A 27,408-nucleotide genomic window follows, 5' to 3' on the forward strand; every position below is an offset into this window, starting at 1 on the left:
GAGATGCCACTACCTACAGACTACAGCATTTAAGATATGCATGGTTCATGTAGCTGAAATCTGTGCCTTTTTAACTATGCATTTAACTTTTAATGCCATTAATAAATTAAGACATACTTGCTCAAAAGCATTCGGCCTGTCAAAGAAACACATTCTAGCAATGATATGAAAGAGGCTGAGGAGCACTAGAAGCTGATGACAATGGCAGTGGCAATGGCAGCCCACTGAAGGAGAAAGTCCATTGAGCTTGCCCTGCCCTAGGACTCTCTAAGCCCTAGAGCCATCACAAACACTCAGGGTATGCAATAATTTTCAGCTGCTGGGTACAGACTAGCTGTTGTCCCCCTATATATTTATCTGTCCTTCTGCCAATATGCAGGTCCTCTGAGCAAGTTAATACCTTCCCCTTGGTTCTCTGTGGTCCTTATTTGACTAGAATTCTACTGGAATTTATCACCTCAGTCTAGCATTACAAGGAGTGATGCCTTGATTTCTTTGCTGTTGTATGATCCCATATTATGTAAAACCAGCAAGAAAATATCTGCATAGCCACAGAGAAATATAATTGCTATTTACTCTTCCAGAGAGAGAGAGAGAGCACTACGAAGTTACATGACTCACACATACCTCCAGTAGCAAGGGTATCGTTATACAATGCACAGAGGTGGCATTATTTTGCTAGAACTGACAGAGGCTAGCTAGAGTACTCAGCCAGCAACAGAATGTGATTAGGCCACACTGGTTTCAGCTGTGCCAAAGGGTACCTGAGATATATGGTTGGTGATTTTGAGAAGCTGTTTATGCAAAACCAGAAATTGGCTATATGTCCATATGACAGGGCAGATTATAGTATCAATGGGGTTTACACAGGAGAATGTCCCACTGAATTCTGCCCTGTGGTTCTGACTGCCTCTGACTCAGCTGTCTTAACTTGTGGCAGGTGACTGGTCAACCCCATCTAATTGCAACATATCTTGATCATAGATTGCCATGCTGTGCATTGAGCACAGTGACATGCCATGATAGGACCGTGGGCTATGGGAATAAATCCTCTGTTATGACAAGGCATTCTGCCTCAGCACTGTTCACTGCTCTGACCTCTTTCTAATCACATCCGTTCTCAGTGTTAGGGGGCAGTTTTGCATAAGGCACCATTCAGACTTGATCGTTTTCCAGTCTGGAGGCATCCCCAGAATAGTGAGTCATGAGAAAACACAAGGGAAGTGGTATCTGGACCAGAAACAGAGAGGACTGAGGACAGTAAGTTCTTATTCTTGATTCTGGGATGTAAAAGTGAAGTACACCTTGCCCTTTAATGTGTATGTGGGGAAGGTGTGGCTCACTCATCAGAAGCTTGGAAAGCACTGAGGTGCAGATGACAGTAAAATTAAAGATCGCAAGTGCTTCAGATGCAGACTTATGCAATTTTATTTAGCTTCTGAATTAAGATACCTCCGAGCTGATTATAAACCTTCTTTGTAGGATGTATTTGACATTTGCAGTTTTGTGTCGCTGACACTCTAATGAATAGGAAATTGATAGAATTTGACAAAGTTGCATTGTGCCAGACCTGTTTCTATCCAGTATTGCTTTATTTCAGTTAACCATTCTCTGTGGACAAAAATTACAGGCTTCATTTCACATATTAATGAAAATATTCAGAAGGAAATTTCCTGGGATTGTTTGAAAGTACATTGTGACTAAGTGTACCTGTCTGGAATTTGCTGGCTAGGTAGGTCCCAGAAGCAAGAGTCTTTCAGTTTCTCATCGGTTAGACTAAAGATATATACAAACTTTGTTTCATTTAAATTTTGCTCAGGATTCACCTCTTCTGAACCAAACAGAGTCAGGCAGAATCTACAGTTGAAATCTCCACATTTTTGAGCTTGCAGTGTGATTCACAAACCAAACAAAATGCATATGACAGCATCCATACATTTGGAAAAGATGCCTATTTTAGAAAAATGCACACAAACATTTATTAATCAATGGAAGAAGAAAGCATGCTTGTCAACAATTCACACAATTGGCACATGCTTGTGGAAATATGCACAAATTTTGATGTAAAAAAGGAAAACAAGATTACAATTTGATGAAGTCATGAGAGGGATTGACCTCTGAACTGGAATTTGGAGAACTTTGATTAACATGAGTTTTTCTTGTTTATGCACCCCTAGATTTGACTGAATAATCATTATCTAATTGTCTCTTCATGAAATCCAGTCACCAGGTTCTTTAGATCAGTGCTAGGCAATCTGGTACCCTTTAGATAACAACTTTCATAATTCCTGATCATTGGCCATTCTGGACAGGTCCTATGCAAGTTGTACTCCAAAACATTTGGATGGCACCAGGCTGCTTTAGATACTTTAGATGCTTTATGTCCATAAAGATGAGTTTAAACCTATCAGTTTGCTGGGCAAATAACAGATATTTTGCAAGGTTACTCTTTTAGTGTACATTATTATTATTATTATTATTATTATTATTATTATTATTATTATTATTATTAGAACATTTCTAATTTATAAGCATTGCACCTTGAATTTATTGTAAACTTCCCAAATAACTAAATATTTGCTAACAATTTAACCAGCTTTCCTTAGAATGGAATCACTGAAAACAAGTTATTTTGGCCTCAATCCAGATCAAGCTAAAATCAGTTCATTTTACATTTGTTATATTTGGAGCTCTATGTAATGTCATATTCCTGATGGGGCTGGTCCAGCCTCTCAGGAGCCTTATTTCACTAGCCCTTGCTCTTTCCAAATAATGTAATTATTGGTTGCAGCAACATGAATGGCCTCTGCTGCAGCCTTCATTAGGGATTGTTCATGCCAAATAGCTTGCTACATATAAAATATGCAGGGATATATGAAAATACACACACACACACCATGTGCAAAAGTTGGCTTGAAACTCAAGATTAAAAAAACTAAGTTCGTGGCATTCAGTCCTATCACTTCCTGGCAAATAGATGGGGAAGAAATGGAAGTAGTGACAGATTTTATTTTCCTGGGCTCCAAGATCACCTCAGATGAGGACTGCAGCCAAGAAATTAAAAGACGCTTGCTCCTGGGGAGGAAAGCTATGGCAAATCTAGGCAGCATACTAAAAAGCAGAGACATCACCCTGCCAACAAAAGTGTGTATAGTCAAGGCTATTGGTTTCCCAGTTGCAATGTATGGCTGTGAAAGTTGGACCATAAGGAAGGCTGAGCACCAAAGAACTGAGGCCTTTGAATTGTGGTTTGGAGAAGATTCCTGTAAGTCCCTTGGACTGCAAGGTGTTCAAACCAGTCAGTCCTAGAGGAGATCAACCCTGAATGCTCTTTAGAAGGCCAGATACTGAAGATGAAACTCAAATACTCTGGCCATCTAATGAGAAGGAAGGACTCCCTGAAGAAGAGCCTAATGCTGGGAACAATAGATGGCTAAAGAAGGGGACGGCAGAGAATGAGTTGACTAGATGGAGTCACTGAAGCAGTTGGTGTGAGCTTGAGTGCACTCCAGGGGATGGTGGAGGACAGGAAGGCCTGGAGGAATGTTGTCCATGGGGTCATGATGGGTTGGACACAACTTCGCAACTAACAGCATATATATAATTGTGGAAATATGTTTTATGTAAGAAAACTGTAACATTTTAATTGGTTTTGATCATCTTTTTGTTGTTCATGCTTTGTTTTGAAACACACACACACACACACACACACATATGAGAGAGGGAGAGAGAGTGCCATGTAGAGAACACCAGATTCTCTAGGGTTTGCCATGCACAATGCTGCTGTTGTTTAAAGAAGACTCCAGCAGCAAATGCTTCCTTAACTTAGCACTGCTGGCAGTAAAAGCAACACATCGCCACCACAAATGTCTGCAGTAGCCATACCAGATCATATGAATTCTGACCATTTCTTACAATTAATCTTGTGATTGGTTGGAAGAGCCCATGTGCATTGATAACCTTGCATGTGGTTACATGCTGATGATGCATTTCAGGTGAAGGCATTTTTACTACCTTTCTGAAAGTAAATATACATGTAGACATATGCGTGCACACTACACAATATGATAAACATATAGGAATAAAAGATCTAAATCTGCAGTGTTCCTCATTATGTGCATGCTCCATGTATGTAGTCATGTGTGTGTAGGTGTGTTATCCCACATTTGACCTCCCAGATTCTGGTTGGTTAGCTTTGTTCTGGAAATGTGTCTGGTTGTCTTAGCAAATTAAGCCAGCTCATAAGACAGGCCATGGTTTGCACATTTAAAAAATGATTTAGATAAATCATGCTAGAAGGATGTAATTTCCATCTTCCACATTGCACTGGTAAAAAATAGCATGATTGGCACACATAGCATGATTTGCTCAAATTGTGTAGACTTTCTCAAAATTCAATTTGTACAAATTATCTTAGCATTTTTTGAATTGTAAACTGTGGCCCATCAGAGAGAAAGTCCATAGAAACCCCCTGACTCAGTCTGCTTCCAGTCACTGGACTGAAAGCAGGTAAAAAATCAATCAATCTTTAGCAAACTAGATTTCCCAGGATCAGCATATCTTTAGTGTGTGTACCTACTTTATATAGCCTTCAAACAGTATTTCCTACACAGTAGACTCTCAAAGACCAACTTCATGCTGAGTTCTACATCAGTTTATGACCTTTTCTTAAATCTCCTAAGGATGTAATCCGATGTATATTTAGACAGAAAAAGTACTACATCTTCCAGCATCCTTCCAGCCAGCTCTAGTTGGGTAGTGGATACTTGGAGTTGTACAATTTTTTTCCTATCTCGGATTGCACCCCAATAAAGCTTGCTTCCAGCTGCTTGAGTGCAGGTAGAAAGGAAAATTTAAGATATGGCCTCAAAAAGACAGTAGTCTAAAAGAAGCATAAGTATCCAGAAAAGCAGAGTTAGGAAAAAATATTCCAATGGAATGGAGCAAAAAGTGACAATGATTAAAAAAAACAAAACAAAAAAAAAACAGAAAAGCCAACCACAGAGTAAAGATTCAGCCATACAGGACCTGGACAGGTGAAAAAGGCTTAGCTTCAGACAACACAACAACCCATGCTCAATGTTTGAATATTGTTGCTGAACCATCGGCTGTTGTTAAACTGTAGACTTTCATGTTGTTGTATGATCCCACTTGCATGGAATGTAACCATGAACAATACTTCTGGTTTGATGTTGGGTTGGAGATTATGAGTTGTTCACCAGGGTTTGTTATCTTGGCTAGATTCAAATAATAGGATAACTCACATTTCAACAACTGTCCATGGTTCAATGATAACCTCTGCTCAGCTCTTGAGTGTGTTTTATTGCATTATTTGAACCCAGTCACCAAGCCTCCAAAGAATGAATATCCTTTTCAGGACCAGCACTGAAGATGACAGGAGCTTCAGATGGGCATGACAGAACAGGGAAAAAGCTGCACGAAAGCTAGGAAATTGCAAAATGAGTGGTAGTTGCAGAAAAGAATGATGGACCAGGGAAAGGGAACATGGCCATTTGCAGAACCCAAAAGGAATGAATTTGGGGCCTGAATCCACCCTTTTCTGGCAAGATGCCAACATAAGCCCAAAATTCAAAGTGCACATGTGCAAAAACTATAGATAGACATACTTCACTTGGACAAATAATGGTGTCCATACTTCACTTGGACACTCTGTGCAGAGTGTATGCAGTCTAAACATAAAGCAGTATAATTTAGCAGCCATTATATGACTGAGGGAAGATAGAAATGGCTGTTCAAGTAGCTGCTAGTCCAAGCTAGCATTTCAGTGTGTCAAGGATTAGACTTACTACTCAGTCAATACAATATTCTTGAAGCCAAGCAGATGCTGGGGAGCAAACAGCAGCTCCTTAGATGGCAGCATCTGTTGCTCTGAGACAGGACTGACGTTGATCCAGTCAGCTCTGCTGTGCTCCGACTGTTCCAGCAGCAATTAGGGATCCATGTTCTAGCATCTGATTTCCTCCAGCCAATCCCAAGGCAGGTGGCAAGCAGCCAGCACAAATGCTAAGTTTCTGTAGTTGCCAGAATGTCAGTCTCAACTCAAGTCTGCATTGGCTTGTCTCTCATCATCCAAAGGAAGCTTTGCATATATTTGCCTAGGAAGTCCCCATTTCAGAGGAAAGAGTCAATGGTCCAATAACAGAGAGCTGCTGTCCTGCCAAATGTTTTGTAGTAAGAGAGAATTTCAGCAGCTGAAACTTTTTTTTACACCTACATGACAAGCTGCACCCTTCTGTGTAATTATTTCAGGCACAGAAGCCATATCTGTCTTTGGTCAGTGTGTAGGCGCTGCTATTATGAGTATAGGTATCTGCAACATTATGTGTTGTGTGCATGTGTATGATGGGGTGAGGGGCAGAATCATATATTCCTTCAGATTTAAAAAAAAAAGAAATGCAAGCAAATGCAGCTATTATATTCAGAATACTGAGTGGCACAACCATTCTAAAAGTCAAGATAATAGAGGCTTTTAAATAATATTTCCCACCATTTACTAATATTTTGCACAATGTATTCCATAGAAAGGGTATTATTTTTTAGAAAAATAATACCCATTCAATACTTTTTGGACCTTTACCAAGAGAAGAAAAGCCACTGTTATGTGAATGAAGTTCAGTTGAAGTTACTTGTATGAATGAGCATCACGTTTATCACTCAAGTTGTGATCATTGGGCCATGGTGATGTCACTCATGTACTGTCACCAGAAGTTGCCCTTACGTACCTCTTGAGGTTCTGAGGCACCCATTAACTGCTGCAAACATTCTGCTGTAACAACATTCCTTTCCTAAGATGCAGCCACAGAGTGTCAATGTTTCAGTGCTGCCAACCCTGTTCATGAAGCCAAATGTCTTTTAATTATCTGGTACCTCTGGATTCTTTAACAAAAAATCTATGCAGGTCAGCCAGTGATTGGATCAAATCACAACTGCTTTTAATGTTGAGATAAGTTGTGCTTTCTTCACAAGCTTGTTTGTCTGCTTTTTCCAAGGCTTGGCTCTGGGAAATAGTCTACTGCCAGCCCATTCTTATGTTAAATGGGGAAAAGGCATCAGAGCAGTTGTGGCATTTGAAGATAAGTAGCTGGGCTAAATAGAAGATGTCCTGCACATCCCCTGGCTACAAAGCTGTGATTAGTTTCAGCTGGCTGCTGCAAACAGCCTTTCCGTTTTGGTGTGGTGATAGTGCTGTGACTTATATCGGAGTGTGGAGGTTTCCTTATCTCCCATCACACACACTGGCAACCCAAGCATACCAGACACATTACACGGCAGCAGGCATTTACTTCTTCCCCAATTGTACATTACAATATGTGGGTATTACAGCCTAGACTACCACTTGCTTTTTCTTAACGACATACTTGTACTTCCATTGTACCAGTTGAAGGGCATGGTGTTCTAGCCACTGTTTTTACATGCATTGGAGGCAAGGTAACCCAGGATTTAGAAATGCATTCATTGTCCAACTTGACAGTTCCCTTTATGCCCATATATACAGGCATCAACATCATGACATATTTTAGATAATGCACATTATGTATAGAATTCATATATTGAGAATATGCAATATAATGGCCCACCCCAGTACACAAGAAAACTGCATCAGACATGCAGATTCTCCTTCAGCCCAGGATCAAATTCCATATTAGAGAATTTTTGGTGGCTACATTCCAGTGTGGGGGAGTGGGGGGTGAAGGCAAAAGGCAGCAAAGCCAAAAATACCAGCAATTATAAGCAGAAAGCTCTTATTTCCAGTTGCTAAACCTTGGGAGAGGCATTTCAGTGTTTCAAGATTAGAGACAGGAGATGGGAACTGCACAATTTCCAGGAAAACTCCAAAAATTGGTGGTGGAGGGGGGGAGAAAGGAAAATGGTCACCTAGGGAATTTCAGAAGGCCAGACTGGGACCCAAGTGGGCATGATGTGCCCCCTGGTCTGAGTTTTTGCACCCTTATGCATAGCTAAACTACCAGAGACATTTGGATGAACAGATCCAAGAGTCACATCAATAAGAGTACAGTCCTATAGAAATCAGCATAAATACCCATACTTTGAGGGTCTCCCAGTGAAGTGTGGAAGGAGTGACAGAGGCCGTTCTTAATCTCTCCACTCCTCCCACCCTGCATTTTTGCTATGGCCATTTCTGTCCATTTAGCAATGGCTTGGCAGAGGGGAAGGAACAAGCCTGCGAGGCCCCAGGATACCTTGCAGCCTGGTCATCATATTCCCTTTCCCTCCCCTCCGAACACCTGCTTCTTATCCTTCACTGAGCTTGCTTTTCCACCCTCAGAAAGGAGCCAAAATGGTTCTTTCTGTGAAGGAGTGGGGATGGGTGGAGCTCCGATCCCCAATTCCAATCAGAGAGCAATGCTTCAGCCTTGGCTATACGGATTTTTAAAAAATCCTATGGTCCTTTCAACAATATCTAGGTGCCATAGAATCACTCTCTTTATGCTTTTTGGGTTTTTTCTTTTTCTCTTTTTAATTCTTTAACCAGAGAAGTTAAATGCTAATGGCACACTACTTCTTTCAAGGCAATTTGAAATGTATGTTTCTATAGTAATATGCAAAGAGAAAGGAAATATTCAGCACTGCCTTTTGCTCAGACTATTGGTACATTCCAACCCAAATCCAATATTCAATGTGAAAAAGTTGAGCATGTGTCTATCCACTTTACTGAAATCAATGGGAATTGGAAGTGTTTGGGGTTGATTGGATTGTTCCCTTTGAATACTAATATTTATTTATTAAATTATAAGTTTTCTCACTTATCCTTCAATATTGTGAAAAAGTGGGGGAACCTAATTGAGATTTGAGATGAAATCAACTAATTAGCTGATCAGGTCAAGGACAAGAGATGAATCAATTAATAGCATAATCCTATACTTCAAATTTCCCTGTTAAATGTATATAGGATATCACTACAAAGCCACCATTCTCTTTTCACAAAGCATGAATTATCTATCCCCATTAATGTTTTTCACACATTAACCATATCTTGGTGCACATGTTGTACCCACAGAACCTTGATATTTCCCCTTTACCAAAAATGAATGCAAGGCCGAAACAAGTCTGCATAGCAAAATCATTTCCAGTGATCATGTGCTTTCTGAGGCAAATCTCACTGCTAACCCACTGTACCTGAGTGGAAATGTCTGGTCTATAGGGTTATAGTGTGAATAACTGAAATGATGTAGGTTAAACACTTTAAATATTCTTAAATGATACAGAATGCAAATAATAACCTTATATTCCAGGAAACAGAATGTAGGTGGTTTAAGTGGCACAAGTCCAAGTCTTACAGCCTTCAAAAGAGAACTACAAATACTTCAACTAATTTCATTTATATTAATCAAATGGGCACTGCTTATTTCATTCTTATTGATGTGTTTTAATCTGTTTAAGTGATGTGGTTTTCTGATGTAAATATGATTTTATATATGTATTTATAGTGCTAGTTGCCTCGAGCATTATTTTCAGTGTTAAACTGGAATAGAAATTCAATCCATCATTCGAAACTTGCTGACTAAGCAGCAGAACCCAGTCAGTCTTAATTAGACATAATTGATTATTTAGATTGGGAAGTTTCATTTTATATTTCAAATGTTACACCTTAATCTCATGATTTTGGTTTAAGGGTTCTGCAAGAAATTCAATCTTGTTGTGAAATTCTGGAATGCCTACAATAAACAAAGCATTGCAAATGCCGAAACATGTTCAAGCTCTGTAGTACATTCTGTCTTGACACCATAATGGGAGACCCTTATGCAGTTGCTAATGAAGATATGATTAGAAAGCATTAGCTTATTTTGTGAGCTGAATACCAAAGAGTGCTCCTAAGGACTTTCTGAAATATATTGACTGGTTGGACTCGGGGGAAATTCGGCAGGATAGTATCATAGAAGTTAATAAATCACGGCAACGATAACTGGATTCTAGGATGTTGATTCATGAATAAAGCCAGCAGTCCTTGAAGACAAGAATCCAAAGCAGCCATCTCTCTCACTCCTAACAGCTTTGATGTGGTCATGAGTTTGATTTCCTGGCAAGTTCACCCAGAGTTTTATGGTTCTCACCAGGAATCAAGCCCTATACACTGTACACACAGAGTCCTTCTTCCACACCATACGCAGCCATCTTTGTTTGTGCACCAAGGAAGAAGGTTGCCTAGAAAAGCAGTTGCACAGCCTTTGTTCTGCAAGTGTTCATGGAGTTCCTCTCAGCTCAGCTTGCTTTCCAAGACAGGGCTGAGCATAAGAGATAGTCCTTGTATTCAAGAGGGATGGATTCCTTGGAGCTTCAACACATCTCCACACATATCAAAGGGTATTGTACATCTTTTAGTTATAAGGCTGAAAGTTAGAGATCACAAATTGCATTTCTTTCATTTTTTGCTCTTTCAGCTTGGGGTGAATGCAATTGTACATTTAAAGAAGTTAAACAGGCTTCTATTTTTAGCTAATCGACTCAGTAATTAGTAGCTGGCAATGGTACTGCTTTGACTGATAGTGATATTTTTATGCAGTTGTACATCTGTGCCAATTCAAGAAAAAAATGTCTCACCAATTTCACCCTTTACGTATTTCTGCATATTGAGCAAAACAAAGAAAGACTAAAAAAAAAGGTTCACTACTCACATGATTTCTTTCTTACAGTTAAATGTTGCTGTGGCCACATTTCTTCCATTGTGCAACCAAGATGGCAAAAGGCTCAGTGACAGAACACATATTTTGCATTCAGAAAGTTCCATGTAGGAATGTGGAGGAATCAGTACTGGGGCTGGGAATCTGATGATTCCCTGGATACAGCTCTTTGGACTCCTTGCCACTTTGTCATAGCCCTGAGTCTGAGTTTCTGGCAAGCACACCCAGTGTCCACAGGGCCATCAGCAGAAATCAAGTCCCATGCGCTGTGCAAACAGTGTACCTCTTCTGTACCACATGCAGCAAGCGACCTGTGCAGGTATCGCCAGGAATGGACCCCTTGCGTGGCAACCGCCTAATCAGCATTCCTCTGCTGTGTCAGGTACAACAGCAGTGGTGGAGGGAAGGGCTTGCCAAGACTGCACAAGCAACAGCCCTGCTCCACACCACCTGCAGTACCCTAACCCTAATCCATAAATGCTTGTGAACTTCAGCTCAGCTCACTTTGTAAGACCAGGCCAAGCATGAAAAGAAGTCTGCAAATCCTAAAGAATGGATTCCAGTGAATTTCATCCCAACCCTAGTTCCAGGTTTCTTTTTGGGATCTTCAGATAGAGCTGGGAAACCTGGACAAGCTCTGATTGTGAGGAAAGAGAGCACTGCAGTAGAAGGACTGATAGTATTCATCAGTTTCTTAATTTCTATACTACACCTATATACAAGTAGGGCTCTTTTGTCAACTTTCAGGAAAATCAGGACAAACACAGGCCAATACAATCAGTAAGGCAGAATCAAAAAGGGACTATGAATGGAAAAGAATCTCCAAAGGTGGTGACCTGCAAGATCTGTGCAATAGTTTCTTTGTTTTTCTTTTTCTTTTGAGATCAGCTTTGCTTTCATGTGCAACACATGCAAGTTGGTTGTCCTGATGAAAGAATAAGTGAGAGTCCTGGAGTGGTGCGTGACCACCCTCAAGGGAATAAGACAAGATAAGCAGTTCTTAGACAGAATGGTGGAACTGCAATGGTGAAGTGAAACATAGAATCTGAAAGAGCGGCAAGTGGCAGCAGGAAAGCATATCATGAGACAGGGGGAAATGACCTAGAAGGGAACATCATAGAAAATATTCCCAGTTAAGAACAGAAGAGCTAGAAAACACTCTATACCCATTGAAGCAGTGGAACTAGTGGAACTATGGAACCACTTGCAGGTACCTGATGGTGAGATTGGAGGGTAGCCAGCAGAAGAACGACAGACATTCCATGCAACAGCAAGCAAAAAGCTGAAGGTCAGTAGGGGTAGAAGACTGTCTGCTATGTGGAATGGAAAGCCATGTATGCCATGAAGATTTGGCAGGTATGCTATCTCCCTAGAGAACAGATCAGAGATGTGATTGAGTGGTTTCCAGTACTCATAAAGCCTTCAGATACATATGCCTTCCTTCTCATCCATATGGGAACAAATACTACTGCCAATAAATGTTTTAAAGAAATCATGTCAGAGATTGAACATGAGGTAGTAGTGGTGGGTAGTAGATATCAATTTTCCTGATATCTGTTGGGAGACAAACTGCTAAACATGTCCTGTCCAAGAAATTCCTGAGTTGTGTTACTGAGAACTTCTTCCTAAAAAACTGGAGGAAGGAACCAGAGGATCAGCAACTCTTGGTTTGGTTCTAAGCAATGGGGATGACTCAGTAGATGAAGTGACACTTATGGGAACTCTGGGGGAAAGTGACCATGTCATGCTTGAGTTCTTTATTCTAAAGTAAGCAAAAGCTTAGTATAGCCATACACATACTGTGGATTTTAGGAAATCCAATTTTAATAATCTTGAATAATAAGTAAGGTCCTATGGCAAGTGACTAATGAGGACAGGAGTCCAAAATGGGTGGGATTTTTTTAAAGGTAATTCTAAAGTCACAAACAATTCCAACAAAGGAAAAATGTAGTTGGCCACAGAATAAGCCAATGTGTCTTCACAAAGTTCAGAGATGACCCAAAAACAAAAAGGACCTGTATGAAAAGTAGAAGAAGGCCAGGCTACGAGAAAAGTTGTCAATTCCTTCCTTGGTTTGGCTGTCTTCCAAAGGAAGTTCTTTGACCTCCCCAGCAAATGTGAAGTACAAGCTGTAGGAACAGGTTGGCAACTTGACATTGATAGACAAATGGTCAAGAAACATCTAATTACTTTGAATGAGATCAGATCTCCAGGGCTCAATTAACTACATTCTAGAATAATAAAGCAACTGGCAGAAGAACTCTTAGAACCACTGTCTATTATCTTTGAGAAATCATGGAAGATTTGAGTGAAATTCCAAATGACTGGAGGAAAGCTATACTATCTCTATTTTCAAAAGGGAGTGGGCCAAGGACACCAAGAGGATCATACTTTGGTCTGTGGCATTTCCTAAAGTTCCTTCAAGGAGTAGTACTTAGGTTACCAACCTCACCTTCTGGAAGAATCTTCTTGTAGGAATCCCCAGCTCTTCCCAGTACTGGCCAAGTCTTTCTTCAAGTGTCTATGATGTCATACACCTGATGTTATATGCTGGCAGATGGAGGGGTGGTCATCTTTCCTACTACAAAGTGGCTCTGCACTTCCACATTGGCTTCCACATTGCCTTAGTCCTGTCCTTTAGCTCCAGATGTCTCTCTCTTTATGGGTTGCTGGACCTCACCAGCACCCTACCTGAGCAACCAGCCCTTACTTTGCTCAGCAAGCATGCTACTGTAACCATGGCATCCCAAGCCTCTCCTGAACGACCACAATCACATCAGTGGGTAGAATGGAGCAGCTTGAGCAGCATCTTCTGGTGATGGTTCATTTTGTTCAAGATACCATTTAGACTGAATTTAGAGGTCACAAACCAAACGTTGATCCCATGCTATCATACCTCATGATGAGCCACACTTAAAGGCACTCTCAGTTGACCATCAGGCACAGGGAATGTCAGGAATTCTTGTCATCCAGAGTTGGGCATGCAGCACGCAGTGGCTGGGATTGCAAAACCAAATGCTAGCTTGTCTGCACTATGAAAGTTGCAGAATGTTGAGAAAGAGGCTAAGTTGCTTGTCACTGTCCCACATGCCCAGAAATTGCTTGATGACATATTTACAGGTAATAGATCAGGACTGGACAACTTTGGCTGTTGGGAGAGGGGGAATTGTTGTCTTCCCTGCAAGCTACACTTCACAGAGCATTCTGTAGGGCAACCACAAATAAATTGGCAGTTTGCCACAAAAATTGACAGTACACCTCCACACAGTGCTCTAAAGATCAAATTTAAAAGCAGAACAAGCTAAATTGGACCCTCTTTACTGCACTGTAGTGCTAAAATTGGCATTTTTTATACTGACATGGGATGACAGCATGGTGGACCACACCAGGGGGGGGGTGGGGACCATACATGGATAACAGATAACATTGCCAATCCCAGTCAGGAATGTCAATGTAATTTTTGTTCCCCAATCTTCCTTTTTGACCCATTCTGCAAGAGATGTGGATCACTGATTTCCAAAAAGCTGATGCAGTAGGAAAGATATGATGGATGAGCCAATAATAGGGTAGATTCTTTGTCATCCATCCTAGAATTGTTCAGCCTTCATGGGTCTGGGTATTATTCTCCTTGTGAGACCTGTAGTAACTGAAAAAAAAAAGATGTCCCTCCACTAGTTTGCAAAGAAAAACTAAGTACCATGGCCCTATATCTGATATTTTCATACCCCAAGAAAAGGTGATGATGGCATCATATATGAAAACAACATTATGTGTAAAAGATGTTTTATATTGAGAGCAGAAAGTCACATTAAACATGGCAAGATGATGTTTCACGATAATTAATTCTGCTGTCCAAACATCTTACAGGTTCAGTCGAATCAACATAGTTTCTTGAGGCCTACCTGAGGAAATATAAAATACACTGACCTTCAAGTCATATCTCATGGGATGGATTGTTAAAACACATGGTTTATTTTTATTTGTTATTAAAATCTAATAGAAACCTTCTCTTCATAAAGTATTGTAATCAGTAAACAAACAGTTGCTGTTATTCTCCTCGCATCTTTTTAGTGTGAATTTCCAAAAGAGATTCATCTCTGCAGCTTTGTACTCACAATAGCCTCAGGCTTTTTGATACTTGCATTTTAAGGCATGCATTTCCTTTTGAATAGGCATAAGAGGTTAGGTACAAAAAATAAGATGGCACATACAATAAGAGGACCCCATCACATTTAGGCGTATGCTCTTTCCTCCATCATTTTGATTCAGGATTATTTGGTCAGTCAACATCTAACCCAAAAGTTAGTTTTTAAAATGTTGCTGATGTATGTTTTATTTGCTCTGCTGTTTTATTTTTATGATTTTATTGTACTATATTGTGGCACAGTTTAGTTTTTCATGTTTCTTGTCTTGCATTTTGTCCTGATAGTCTAGGAAGAAGGGCAGGTTAAAAAGTCATCTTCACCATTATCTTGCAAGAGCCACTATCGGAGAACATACCAGACTATTTCAAACATGTTATTCCCTCCCCAGTCCATCTGTGCCTGTTTCAGTACTCTCTCAAAGCCACAGTGTTAGTTATTTGACTTTGGTCCATTAATTTTAATGGTAGGCAACAATATGCACAATTCTTTGTGGCACTCCTAGAGCAAAGTAGGAGAACCTATCAGCCTGACTGTATTATAGCCATAAGTCTGCAAGATTTTTGCTTGTCTCCCTGTGGATTTCCTGCTTTCTGTTCTCTGGCTTAGTAGAGCAGAATGGGGACCACTTTAATACAGTGAGGGGCTGCTTGAATACTGTAATGTGTACCAGAGTGCCACTATTTTCTACTTCAGACTTAACTTGTAGCAAGCTTGTCAAAAAGGTCATCTTCACAGACCTGTTACATGCTAATCTAGAGAACAGGTTGCTAATAACATCCAGACTTTCAGACTCTGTGTATTTGGTAAATATATGTTGTTTTCATGTCATTTCAGGGAAAGGTGAACAGGGTAAACCATACCCTCTTACAGAAGAAGACAACGATGAGTCTGCTTATCGAGAAAATGGTTTTAATATTTTCGTGAGCAATAACATTGCCTTGGAGCGATCACTGCCAGACATTCGACATCCTAAGTAGGTACACTGAATCTGATTGATTGTTTCATTATGTGTTTTCACTCGGTTTACCTTCTTGTGAAGGAGCAGGATTCAACAGAAGATTAGAAAGGTGTAAAACTGTGATGGTTATACTTTCCTCTTTTGTTTTCATCCACTTGGAGTGAGCAATGGAAGAAAGTAGTCTGTTCCACTGTATGTATTGTCTGACCTTCCAGACTGAAGGAATGTGAAGCTCTTGTGGGCAGAGACTAGGGACAGAAGGCCAGATCCTTGTGGCACCTGGACCAAGCTTTGAGCTAGGATTTCAGGATGTAAAAAGAAAGCCAGTGTGCTGTGGTGGTTAAGAGTGTGAGACTGAAGCGACCTAGGTTTGAGTCCCCATTTGGCCATGGAACCAACTGGGTGACTTTGTGCCAGTCACAGACTCTCAGCCCAATCTACCTTTACTGTGGAAATAAGATAGAGAGTAGGAGGATGAAAGTGATGTAAGCCACTTTGAGTTTGCAAGAAAAAAGCAGGATATACTGTAATAAATAATTAAAATTAAAAGCAATTCTAAAGTGATGAAAAGCAATGATCAGATGCCTCTTTCCATTTCTGTCTTTCCACCACTGTCTGTCTTATTAACAACACTTTTTTTATTAAGATGATAGAGTGTATGGGTGTGTATCAGCTTCAGCTAAATTCAGGACTCCTCTGAAGACTGAATCTGAACATTACTGAAGATTTGGGATTAAACTTACACAGAGATGCAGACAGCATCTCTTCAAAAATGGATATATTTTTGCCTAACCACCAGCAAGAAGGGAAATAGCTCTGTGACTGTTAGAACTATAATACTTCAAATAACTATTTTTTTTACTAATGCTTTTGAACAGTAGTGCTTTGGGGTAGAGCAGTGTGTGGACTACATTTTGGAATTGGGAATCTATGTATTCCCTGGGATCAGCTCCCCTGACTCTGTTCTGGTTTGTTGTGGGTGTGAGTCTGAATTCCTGGCAAGAGTGCACAGCATTTGTGTGGTTCCATGACAGTTCATGAACATCCTTTTGGCTCAGTTCACTTTCTAGGACAGGCACTCCTAGAAAAAAAAGAAATCTGAAAATGCTAGAAGGATGGATTCTGTGGAGCTTTATCACAACCACACTAAGGAGGAAGGAATGATCAAGTAATATATTGCAGGGCTGATCCAATCTTCAATACTCTTTAGTAGTACTTTCTCTTCCAGGAACATAAATAATGTACTAAAAGAGGTTTTGTGGATACTATGGGACCTTGGATCATGTGGCTTTGGGTGCTTGTTTGGAAAATAATGGATGTTCAAGTCTTTCTATGTCTACTACTGTATGTTCCATTCCTGCCCTTTGACCCTTTCTGTTGGTCAGAACTGGATGAAATGTTCAGGCACAGTAGTACCTTATAACATCAAGCCTGCCAAATTTCACATGAATGGGTGCAGGAAGCCTTGTACACGGACACCATTTACAGTTTGGGGCCTTCCAAAACAAAGCGTATGCTTTTATCTTTAGGCTCTGTTTGCTGTTACAGCAATTCTTATGAAAATGACATACAACACAGAGCTGATCCTCATTAAGAAAAAAGCACAATTTCAGAAGGAAAGGTGCAGGATTTTGTGAGGAAGGGGAGAATTCGATTTGAAGGGTGGACTAAAACATTCACTTATCCTTACCAGACCACCATACTGAGGTTAGTGCACACACCGCCAGCTCACTAGCTAAATGAGTTAAAAGAAGAAGAAAAACACAATTGCTTTGGCTCTTTGAAAAACCTAGGGGATGACCTCACCTATCTTTTATCATCTTTATGAGAGATTTTTGAAATCCCATCCTTTCTGATGGGAAGGTGTGAGGTGTTCCAGTGGCAGCTTTGAAATTCCCTGCCCACAGAAGTATATTTTGTCTTCAGCCTGCAGCATTTCAAGCACCAAATAAAGTCTTTTCATTCAAAATAGCTTTTGATTACTTTGTATACACATTGTTGCTGGGCTTTTTAATTTGCAACCTGAATGCAATCCTCTTGTCCCTGACAGAGTGTCCCATGGTCCATAGGATACTGCAGACCCTTCTCTCTGCAGATGGAAAGATGGTCTGCATTAGAAGTCTTCCCATAAGTGGTACTTTGTTCTAAGAGCAGGATCCCCGGCACCATGGCTCATCCACTATCGATGCTTCAATGGCACTAGGGAAAAACAAGAGGCATTTGGGGGCATGCTGGAGGTGTCTCCACAGCATGCCTTCAGCAAGAGGAAATATTTATGCTAGCTGGTAGAGTGAATTTTCCTACCATAGTAACCAACATGACAAAACAGAAAAGAAAAATCAGCAAGTGAAATGACAAAATAAAGGAAAAACTCCTGTGGGACCCACCTCACTCTATCACTGGCCCAAATCCAGCAGGTCTTGGCACTGTCGATTCTTCTAGCATGGCATTCTGCATCCCTGACCTCTGTGGGATTTCTCTATGAGAACACTGTGAATTTGGGGCAGAAGTCAGGTTTTGTATAGTTTGGAGGAATATTTGTATTTTCATTTATATTGCACCTGTTTGTTATCATGTATCTAGAATAATTTTCTAGGAAAGGCTCGGTGAAAGTATCATGATACAAAATCCCCTGGGAAGTTCTCCTGCGAATGCACCAGTGAAAGGAATGGCAGCTCCACATATTCTTAGAGAGCTCCAATTTATTTCAGTGGACAGAATACCTTTCTGGGGGATTTTATTTATTATTAAACTTATATTCCATGACCAATAGTCCAAAAGGACTCTCTAGGTGGATTACAGAGAAGCCACCTAAAATAAAAATATCAATAAAATAACAATAAAAGAATGCTATACATGATATATTGATAAACCAACAAAACACACCAATATACATGATTCACAATATACAATAATATACAATATACAGCCTAGAGTTATGCATTAACACTAGAAATTAAAATTCTAAGACAATACAGAATTAATTCCATTTAAAATTAGCACAGAATAAAATCATTCCCTATATCACATAGATTAATGATGCCCTATATAGCCCTATATAGCATGGATTAATTTATTTGCTGTTTGCTGTTGGAGGTTTACATGATGCACATCTCATTTTTAAGGGTCTATTCAAAGTTCTCCCAAGAAAGCCAAAGCATGCCCTTGGAAACCCAAATATTAATCTGTAACCCAGTGTTGATTTGCATATGATTAATGCAAAGAATTAAGTCAGTTTTATCTAATCTGTTTGTTTTAAATATTTTGTCTTTGCCTGTTGGCTGGCAAAATTATCCCCAGGTCACCTGAAATTATCTACAGTAATTCCCACTGGCCAAGAGTGTTTCTAGTTAGATGGGATTTTAATATATAATTACAGAGCATTAAAGTTACATTCAGTTGCATTTTTGGCATGATAAATATGCGCCACACAACAGCTTCTGCTCCAAAAGGATATCCTGATGATTTCTATTGGTGTTCAAAACAGTGCCAGTGGAAACAATGCAGAAAATCATTAGGGAAAAAATGAGGCTGAACTGCCACTTTCCCCTGTTGTGTTTGTCAATATATCTGCTTCTAATTTGTTTTTCACCCACTGCTAGCCAGATGGGCCATGACATTTCTCAGGATATTCCCCAGAAGCAGGGCATTGTCAGCAGTGCCTTTATTGGGAACATCAGCACTATGGTGCCTGCACTTTCCTTGTAAATAGCTTTCCTGCCACAGACCTCTTTGGCACCCACACCGTTCTTCTGCGACTTGCCAAGAGCACCACAGTATTCAGAACGAACTCGAAGACATCCAGTAACATTTGCATGGAGAAAAAAGCAGTTCACAGCCATATTTATTATAGCCTTATTCACACAGCCATGTGGATACACCAGAAGTCTGTGTTGGGGAGAGGAACGGCAAGCCCCAGCTTGACCATCGTACTAGAACTGGCTCTTCTGCACAAGACCAAGGCATGTATACGGTGTATGCCAAAGACTGGCTTAGGGTGGCATTGTGCCTTACCTTATGGAGGACTCTCTCTACTCCAAGAGCTGTCTTCTCCAGGTCTGGTTTAAACGACCACAAGAAAGGGGGACTTGAAACTTTATTATTTTATTTTTTATTTATTAATTAAAACATTTTTATGCCGCCCCATTCGCCAAAGCCTCGGGGCGGCTTACAACAATAAATAAAACCACATAAATTAAAATATACATATAAAATAGTAATAATAATTTAAAACACACAATATAAAATAAGTTATAACTTATAAATAACGTCACAGCAATAGTGTGAGGAAGGAAGTTGTGCTCACAGGGACCGCAAAGATGTATGTAAGAATAGGAGGTTGGAATGGGGAGTATAAAAACTCTGCTGCCATTGGACCCACATGATCATCTGACCAGTAACTTTGGGGAAAACTCCGTAAGCTGTGGAAACCACACAGGACTGTTTGCCATGATGCATGAAGACAGTTGTAGCGTGCATTTAAATTAGCACAAATAAACTGCAAATGTCTTTCATCTGTTACCCCCTTTTCCCAGAGGAACAATATGTATGTGGCCACCCTACTTTGTTTCCAGGAACTCCGTCTTTTGTTAGGTTGCAAATTAGGAAAATTGGGCCTCTGCAGTCCACTTACACAATGCACACATGTGTAGTCTCTGAACCGAAAAACTAAGAAATGCCTGGAGATTGGAGGTGGGGTGGAGTCGTCTATTGCCACAGTACTTGACAATAGTTCCCTCTCCCTTTCCCTTCAATTTACCCACAATGGTCTCTTGGCAACCTTATGCTCCTACAGTTGTCCATAAAGTGAATAGATCTATTACCCCTATTTCTGCTGATGCTTCCTCTCTCTCATGTAGATGCAATGTAACTTTTATAGCATCTCATTTTCTGGTGTCATTTCGCCATCACTGTTGCTCTGCTCCAGTCTGACCTAATTGGGGATTGGGTTGTCATTGGCCTTACCCCAACCAATCCAATTTAATTGGCCTTCTAGATTCCTACCCTGTAAATTGCCCACAATATTTTCATGTGAAAGTATACTTGGAAATAACACAAACCATTTCCTCAGCCTATACCATGATCTGTTCTAAGAAGCACTCCACTTCCTGGGTCTTAGAATAAATACTAGTGCCAACATTTCCCTGGTCTGTCTCATGTTTTTGTTTTTATGGGACACATTGTTATGGTATCCCTCTTCTCAGCCATTGTGCTGTCTTTTGGCTTTATAAGCAGAGTGATTTTCTTCTCCTTAAAAAGAAAAGTAATCTGATTTTGCGTATATTCATCCTTTTATCACTCCATCATTTACCATCTGCTAGAGCTATACCAATATACAACAAGTTATACAGTAAGGGATACATTTTCACTTTAAAATAGCTTTCTTGATTCATAAGAAGTGGTATTCACGTGCAATAATATAAATTTTTCATTTTTTGTAATAATACATGTGATAGGTTGAGTGAACTATCTTGAATACTTGCCGTAAATGTTTATGATGCATGCATCTATATGTAGTATGTGTGCAAAATGCTCTACATGCAGGGAACAGAATAGCAGTTCCCAAGGCAACATATTTAAAATGTAAAATATAGATTCAAAAGTATACTTTTGCTAGAAAAGGGTTCTTTTATACAGGCATTGCTGTCTTGTTATTTGAGAACACCATCAGAGGGTGACTCTTTCCATGCTGCTTTTAGCTCCCAGTAGCTGTCAGTGAAATAGAAATGATGGTGTGATAAGTTTATTAACATTTGAATGGGTCTTTCTTGTACTTATCAAGGTGTTTACACCATTCCCTTGAGAGAGCTGGAGAAGACCCAGCTGCCAATTTATCTAACAGCATTCACCATTTATGCATTTATTTAGAGCTATTCCATATGTTACGGTGATTGGGATGTAACACCAACCATGGCTTACTTAAACTTACCTGAACCTCAGGCTCACACACATATTCAAGCCTCTCTCTTCTCCACCCATCCTTCACATTCATATTTCTTGTTTGCTGAAATCAGGATTGCAAGCCAGGGCCTGAAGTACTAAACTAGCATTGCCCCCTACCAAGAAAGAAGAGCGAGAAAGAGAGTGAGGATGGAACATACCAGCTTGAGGTCAGCTAAGGTTCATTTATGTAACATCAAACCATGATTTAAGGTTATGTCTAAGTCTTCACATTGGCTGTGTTTTATAGTAAGAATAAAACTGGAAGAAAACTGGATGTGCTGGAAGAATCTCTCTCCTCCCAAATCATATGTGAGAGTCCTTATATTTTATATATAGCACATGCAATTATAGTCTGTACTTATTTTTCATGCATTAAAAAGCTGTCATTTTTGTGATCCACAAATCAATGAAACTGTAGCATTTGGTTTTAAAACTGATTCAGGAACCAGGTTTAGCCCATATTATTTGGCTTAACTGAAGAGCTGGGGTTTATCTAAGCATTAGCATTTCTTTTAGCAGAGATGTATTCAGGAATATTTCTTCCCACTGATAGGTCTGAAACTGTGAGCCACCAGGGTTGCTAGAAATTATTTTCTGCTCTTTCCAGTCCCCACCTCCAAGCTAATTTTACAGACCTGTCAAATGGTCATGGAAATTACCAGTTATCACTGCTTTATCGAGTTCCACTGACAAGGCTAGATTGGAATAGAAATGCAGTAAGACTGAAGCTGGCCACTGTAAATTGAATACTTTGACACACTGAGACAATTACTATGTAAATCGTTGCCTGAGAATGTTGTTGGCTGGTATTTTTCTGTTGCATGCTTATCACTAGTTCGATGTCTGTTAGGTATTGCCATACTCTTGATAAAGAGAAAGAAAAGATCAGCTCTTTAAAAAATACCAAATCCAATGCTAGGAATGAATGCACCGACAAAAATGGAAACATGCATTTTTCCTAATTGTTCTGACTCTATGCAGCATGCCTTTTTGTAAGTTTGTTTTTATTTTTTAGTAGAAAATGGGAGTGGGTCTTGCTTTATCATCTTTGAAGCACTGGTTTGCCCCCTTCCCCCCTTTATTTCTCACTTTCCTAAATTTTCTGCAGGCAGACCTGCATATTGCATTTCTCCTGTGATATTATCCATCAGGACAGGCAGTTTACAAGTCTGTTGATATGTCTAGAGGGCATAAAACCTGGTTGTGGGCCAGGGTTCTGCCATTGGCCTCCCGTAATGTGCATAAAATATTATTGCTATGACCACGGGGTCAAACAAATTGCAGCTTTTATGAATTGGCTTTTTCTATAAACTGACTGAAATGGTGCCAACACTCTCCTCCTTTCTCGTAATTTTTTTTAAACCTCGTGCTGTTTCAAAATGTTCTTGTGCCGACTTTTGAACAAAGGGCTGCTGGAATTGTCATTTGGGAACTACACATCAGCAAAGTGCATTGTTTATAGCGGTTACATTTCTAATGACACGATTTCTATTCATGTTGATGTCTTAAACACAGACCACCTTTCCCCATGTTAATAATAAACCTATGCTCCTGTATGGGGAAAGACATCCTCAAACACAGCTACTACTGAGTAATTCCACAATATTTAAGTCGGCTTTTGCAGCTCAAACTATCTAAGTTGCTTGCAAAATGTCTCACTTTAAAGTACCAGGCCTCTGAAATAGAGGGAAAAAATTCTCATGTTTAGGAGTGTCAGAGAAATCCATAATAGATTTAGATGCTTTCAGGGTTCCATGAATCCAGCCTGCAGGTTCCACAGCAGACCAGCTTTGCAAAGTTGTGCAAATTCTGTGGATATATATATGCGGGGGGGTGGGGGTTGAAGAAATATACACTTCTGCTAACATGCATTTGCAGACAGGAACTAAATGCTTGTGCATTCCTAAATAAAAATCTGACTACACTGATGAGCAGATGGCAGAACAAAAGATGCCTGCATGATCCACATGCAGTGGAACTATGAAAAACCATATATTTGTCCCCATGATAAGGAACGCACTGGTGTTGGAGCAGCATCATGATCTGTGGCTTTGCACCACCATTGCTGTGAGTTACCTGAAGAACTGTGCTGCCACCTATTTTATTTGCTTCAAGCTCCTCCAGTAGATGCTCCAGTGGGGCCAACCAGTCCCACTCGCCTACTGCTCAAATGCCTCAGTGAAAGAATGACTGACAGAGCTCATTGCAGTGGAACAACTGCCCTTGGCTTTGCTTCAAGGTCCTTCTGAAAGCGAAACAGGGGATGGGGGCTACTCTTTGTCCCCTTTGTCAGCAGGAGATAGATGGCAGGATGGAGGGCTCCAGAGAGCCAAGGCAATGGCAGTGGTAAAGATAAGAGGAAGATGGGTCTTGACAATGCAAAGGGCCACATTCCAAGGAAGGGGAAGCATATGACAAAGCAAGAGAAGAGAGCACCCAGTTAAGAAAGAGGCAGCAGGCTTGCCATAAGGTGAGGGGGAGGATGGGGTGCACAAGAGGGCAAGAGTACAGGACATGTGCCTGGGCAAAGGGAAGGGGCCAAAATTGACTGTGCAGCACACTAAAGAGGTCAATTGAAGCATGACATAGTTAAGAGAAGGAGAGTGTGACATGATAAGAAATAGGTTGTGTGTCTGCATTTGTTTCCTCCAGCTCAGATGGCAAGAAATCTTGGGCTGAGGCTGGAAACTTCTGCACAGAATTTGCTCCCATATCAGTGCTGCTTTGGAAACAACCCTGATGATATGAGATATGAGAATGACAGGGAGCAGACCAGGGAAAGAGACAAAGTCAGGGTGCAGACATTCCACTTCTATCCAAGGCTGTTGTTTCACCAACAGGAAAGACCCATGGGAGGAACATACGTCCTCTCCCCTCTGCAGCCCAAGAACCCCCAAAAAAATTTCACTGGAGGGTATGAGAACTTCCCAGAGCAAAATTGCAGCATGTGCAGGGGTGTGCATGGGAGAGATGGGAAGGACCCATCACACAAGCTAAAGTCCCATTGCAGGATCAGGCTTCCATCTTAAGAGGATGTGGTTCTATCCCCCCACCATGAAATGTTTCATACCCCACAAAGTTGGGGAGGTAAAGATTTTAGGGGGTTTTAGGGATTCCATAGCAGTTTATGGAGCAGTTTCATTTCAATGAGGTGGTCAAAGATTTGGTTCTCCCTCCCACCTCTCCTTTTCTAACTAGGAAAAGTGTAGCTGCCTGTGCAAACAGAAGTCTGGCTGTATTAAGCAGGCCTGCTGTCAATCTATTTGTAAATGTAGGTCAGAATGCCCCTGGGAAGAGTGATATGTGATGATGGAGCATTATTCCCAGGTGTTCTGAGCTGTCTCTAGCCGGCCTGGTAGGCAAACACAGCAGGGAGGGACTCCAGTGCTCTGGCAGAGCATCTGCTTGAATACAGCTGTTCCTAGGCTCATTTCCCAGCCTCTCTAGGCACTCCTGGAACAAGGCCTTCCTGAAACCCTGGAGCGCCATTGGTGCCAGTCCAGTGGACCAGCATGAGGCAGCTTCCTATATTCCAACAAGTCTAGGTGTAAACTGTACCCCTATGAGCTTGAGCCTTCAGTCTTCCTTGGCTAAGCTCTCCTCCTTGTGGAAGAATATGGATACTCACAGGACCAACACATTTTTTCATCTGGAGACAACTGCCCCTTCTCCTTTCTCATGCCTGGTGTGCACCATTGCACGGGGTGCAGTAGGGAAAAAATGCTTATGTTGCAATTGTGTACCACTTTACCCAGGAGTAAGCCTTATTGCATGCAATGGGACTTCCTTTCACAGAGAGACATATAGGATTTCTCTGTTAGACATGTGTATTTCATTGCTTAGATGCATGTTGGGAGAAAGTTGTTTCTTCTAAATGTATCTCATACTCATTCACTGAAGGAAGAAAGGAAAGCAGGTGGATTCTGAAATGGGTATTCTGAAATGGGTAAATTACACTACTGTTACTGTTACTGCTATAATGTATTTTGTTTTATTTTGCTTTCTTGGGTTAAAATTCTCAAAAGTAGCCCTTAAAATAGACTTTCCCAACCCTCATGGACAGGAGCTGTGAATCATCAGCTTAATCGCATTCAGAAAAATAGGCAAATATGAAATGTGTAGTTACTAATTCTCACATCATGTTTCTTATATCACACAATCTTTGAAAAGCAAACTTATTCCTCAGTTTATGCTGAATTATATTGATCTGTATTGTCATAACATCCTGTATTTTTTATAAAAATAATAACATTGGCTTTGTATTAATGTCTACAAGAAGAATCATTTTAAACAATCCAGCATATTGCCAGTCCATGTTTTAATCACACATCTTCAGAGTGACTGGCACTCGACCCATGAATAAAGCTTAGTTACACTGACTTGTAGCAAAATGGCAGGTAAGAAAGGAATCCCTGAAAAGTAGCATTTAAGGGAGATATTATGCCACTGCTGGTTCCTGTGCTACCATTTGTCACGCCCACCATTTGACTTCTTGTGTGTAAAAAGCCCTTGAGTCATGCCTAGAAGTACATAAGCCTGCAACACCAGCAGCTGGATAAACAAAGAACCTCACTCAACTGTCTAGCGTATTTGACCTAGCCTTGCAAAAGTTGGATAGGGCTGAGCAAATTGCCATGCTGCCTCAATTTGCTAACCCGTGCTAGTTGGTGAAGGAGGATGTTGGTCTATATGCATAAAGGAAGGATAACAATATCTGAGAAGTTGTGGGTATATTATTTGCCTTGGCAGTACACCTCTTCTCAAAAGCTGCCAATTTTCTCCAGAATCTCCCAGAATGTGTGTGTACACTTATATACACAAATATATTTTTTCAGGGGCATTACATACATAAATAAATTAATGCATGTGGGTCTCCATTGGAAGCCACCTTTTTGTTATCGCCAGGTGCATTTTCTGTATATCTCAGCCACAACTACCACAGTAGTCTTCATACCTCATGAGCTTTTGCATAAAGTCATTTCCCCCTGACATTTTCCACTTGGGAGCAGGGTGGGTTTTGCCCCTCCCCAATTTAGAGATGAGGGTCATTATAAGAGAACTTTTCACTTAGCATTTATGACCATGGCCTGAGTGCTTGGTTCCATAACCATGTGTTTCTGAAGCCTTCTCTGTGGCTAATGCTTACAGCATTCATTTACAGTATTGATGTATATGGTATTGATTTGCTCTTCTGCAATACTCTGTCCTACATTTAGTTTTCCATTTATACCCAGCTTTTGCTTCTGTGCTAGTTTATGCCTTTTAAAACTTAACCTTGTCTCATAGAATTTTGAGATCTCACATTGCGATCTTTACTGTGCAATCTGAACTAAAGCACATTCAGCAGTTTCTAATGTCTGCATATGCCATTACAAAGGTATGGAAGGGAAACAAGTGCAATCTGGTTTGGGGGGCACTTAGGACAGACGCATCCAATGAGCCCCCTCTTTCATCTCCTCACCACCATTGCCACCAGCTACTGCTACTGCTCATTCCCCCTTTTCGTCACTGCTACCACTCGCTTGCTCAGCAGGCAGAAAGCCAGTGAGCAAGTAGGCAGAGCCAGCTACTGCTTCTCTTTCTCACCACCACCATTGCCTGGGCCAGAGTGAAAGGCAGGTGGAAAAGCATGTTGCAGTGATGAAGAGGAGGAGCAACTCCACAGCCATCTTGTCAGCTTGCCACCTTAGCAAGTGCCCAG

At 40.6% G+C, this 27,408-nt stretch overlaps 1 protein-coding gene across 1 annotated transcript in view; it reads left to right on the forward strand.

Annotated features, from left to right (window-relative positions):
• The window catches only part of GALNTL6 (polypeptide N-acetylgalactosaminyltransferase like 6), a 541,487-nt gene that overhangs the window by 213,424 nt on the left and 300,655 nt on the right, over window positions 1-27,408 (forward strand). Inside the window, exon 3 of the mRNA XM_044430819.1 lies at window positions 15,641-15,779. Coding sequence (XP_044286754.1) covers window positions 15,641-15,779 — 139 coding nt within the window. The remainder of the gene's footprint in view (window positions 1-15,640; window positions 15,780-27,408) is intronic.

This window comes from Varanus komodoensis, unplaced genomic scaffold (assembly GCF_004798865.1).
Source record: "Varanus komodoensis strain SLA01 unplaced genomic scaffold, ASM479886v1 scaffold21, whole genome shotgun sequence".
Lineage (NCBI taxonomy): Eukaryota > Metazoa > Chordata > Lepidosauria > Squamata > Varanidae > Varanus > Varanus komodoensis.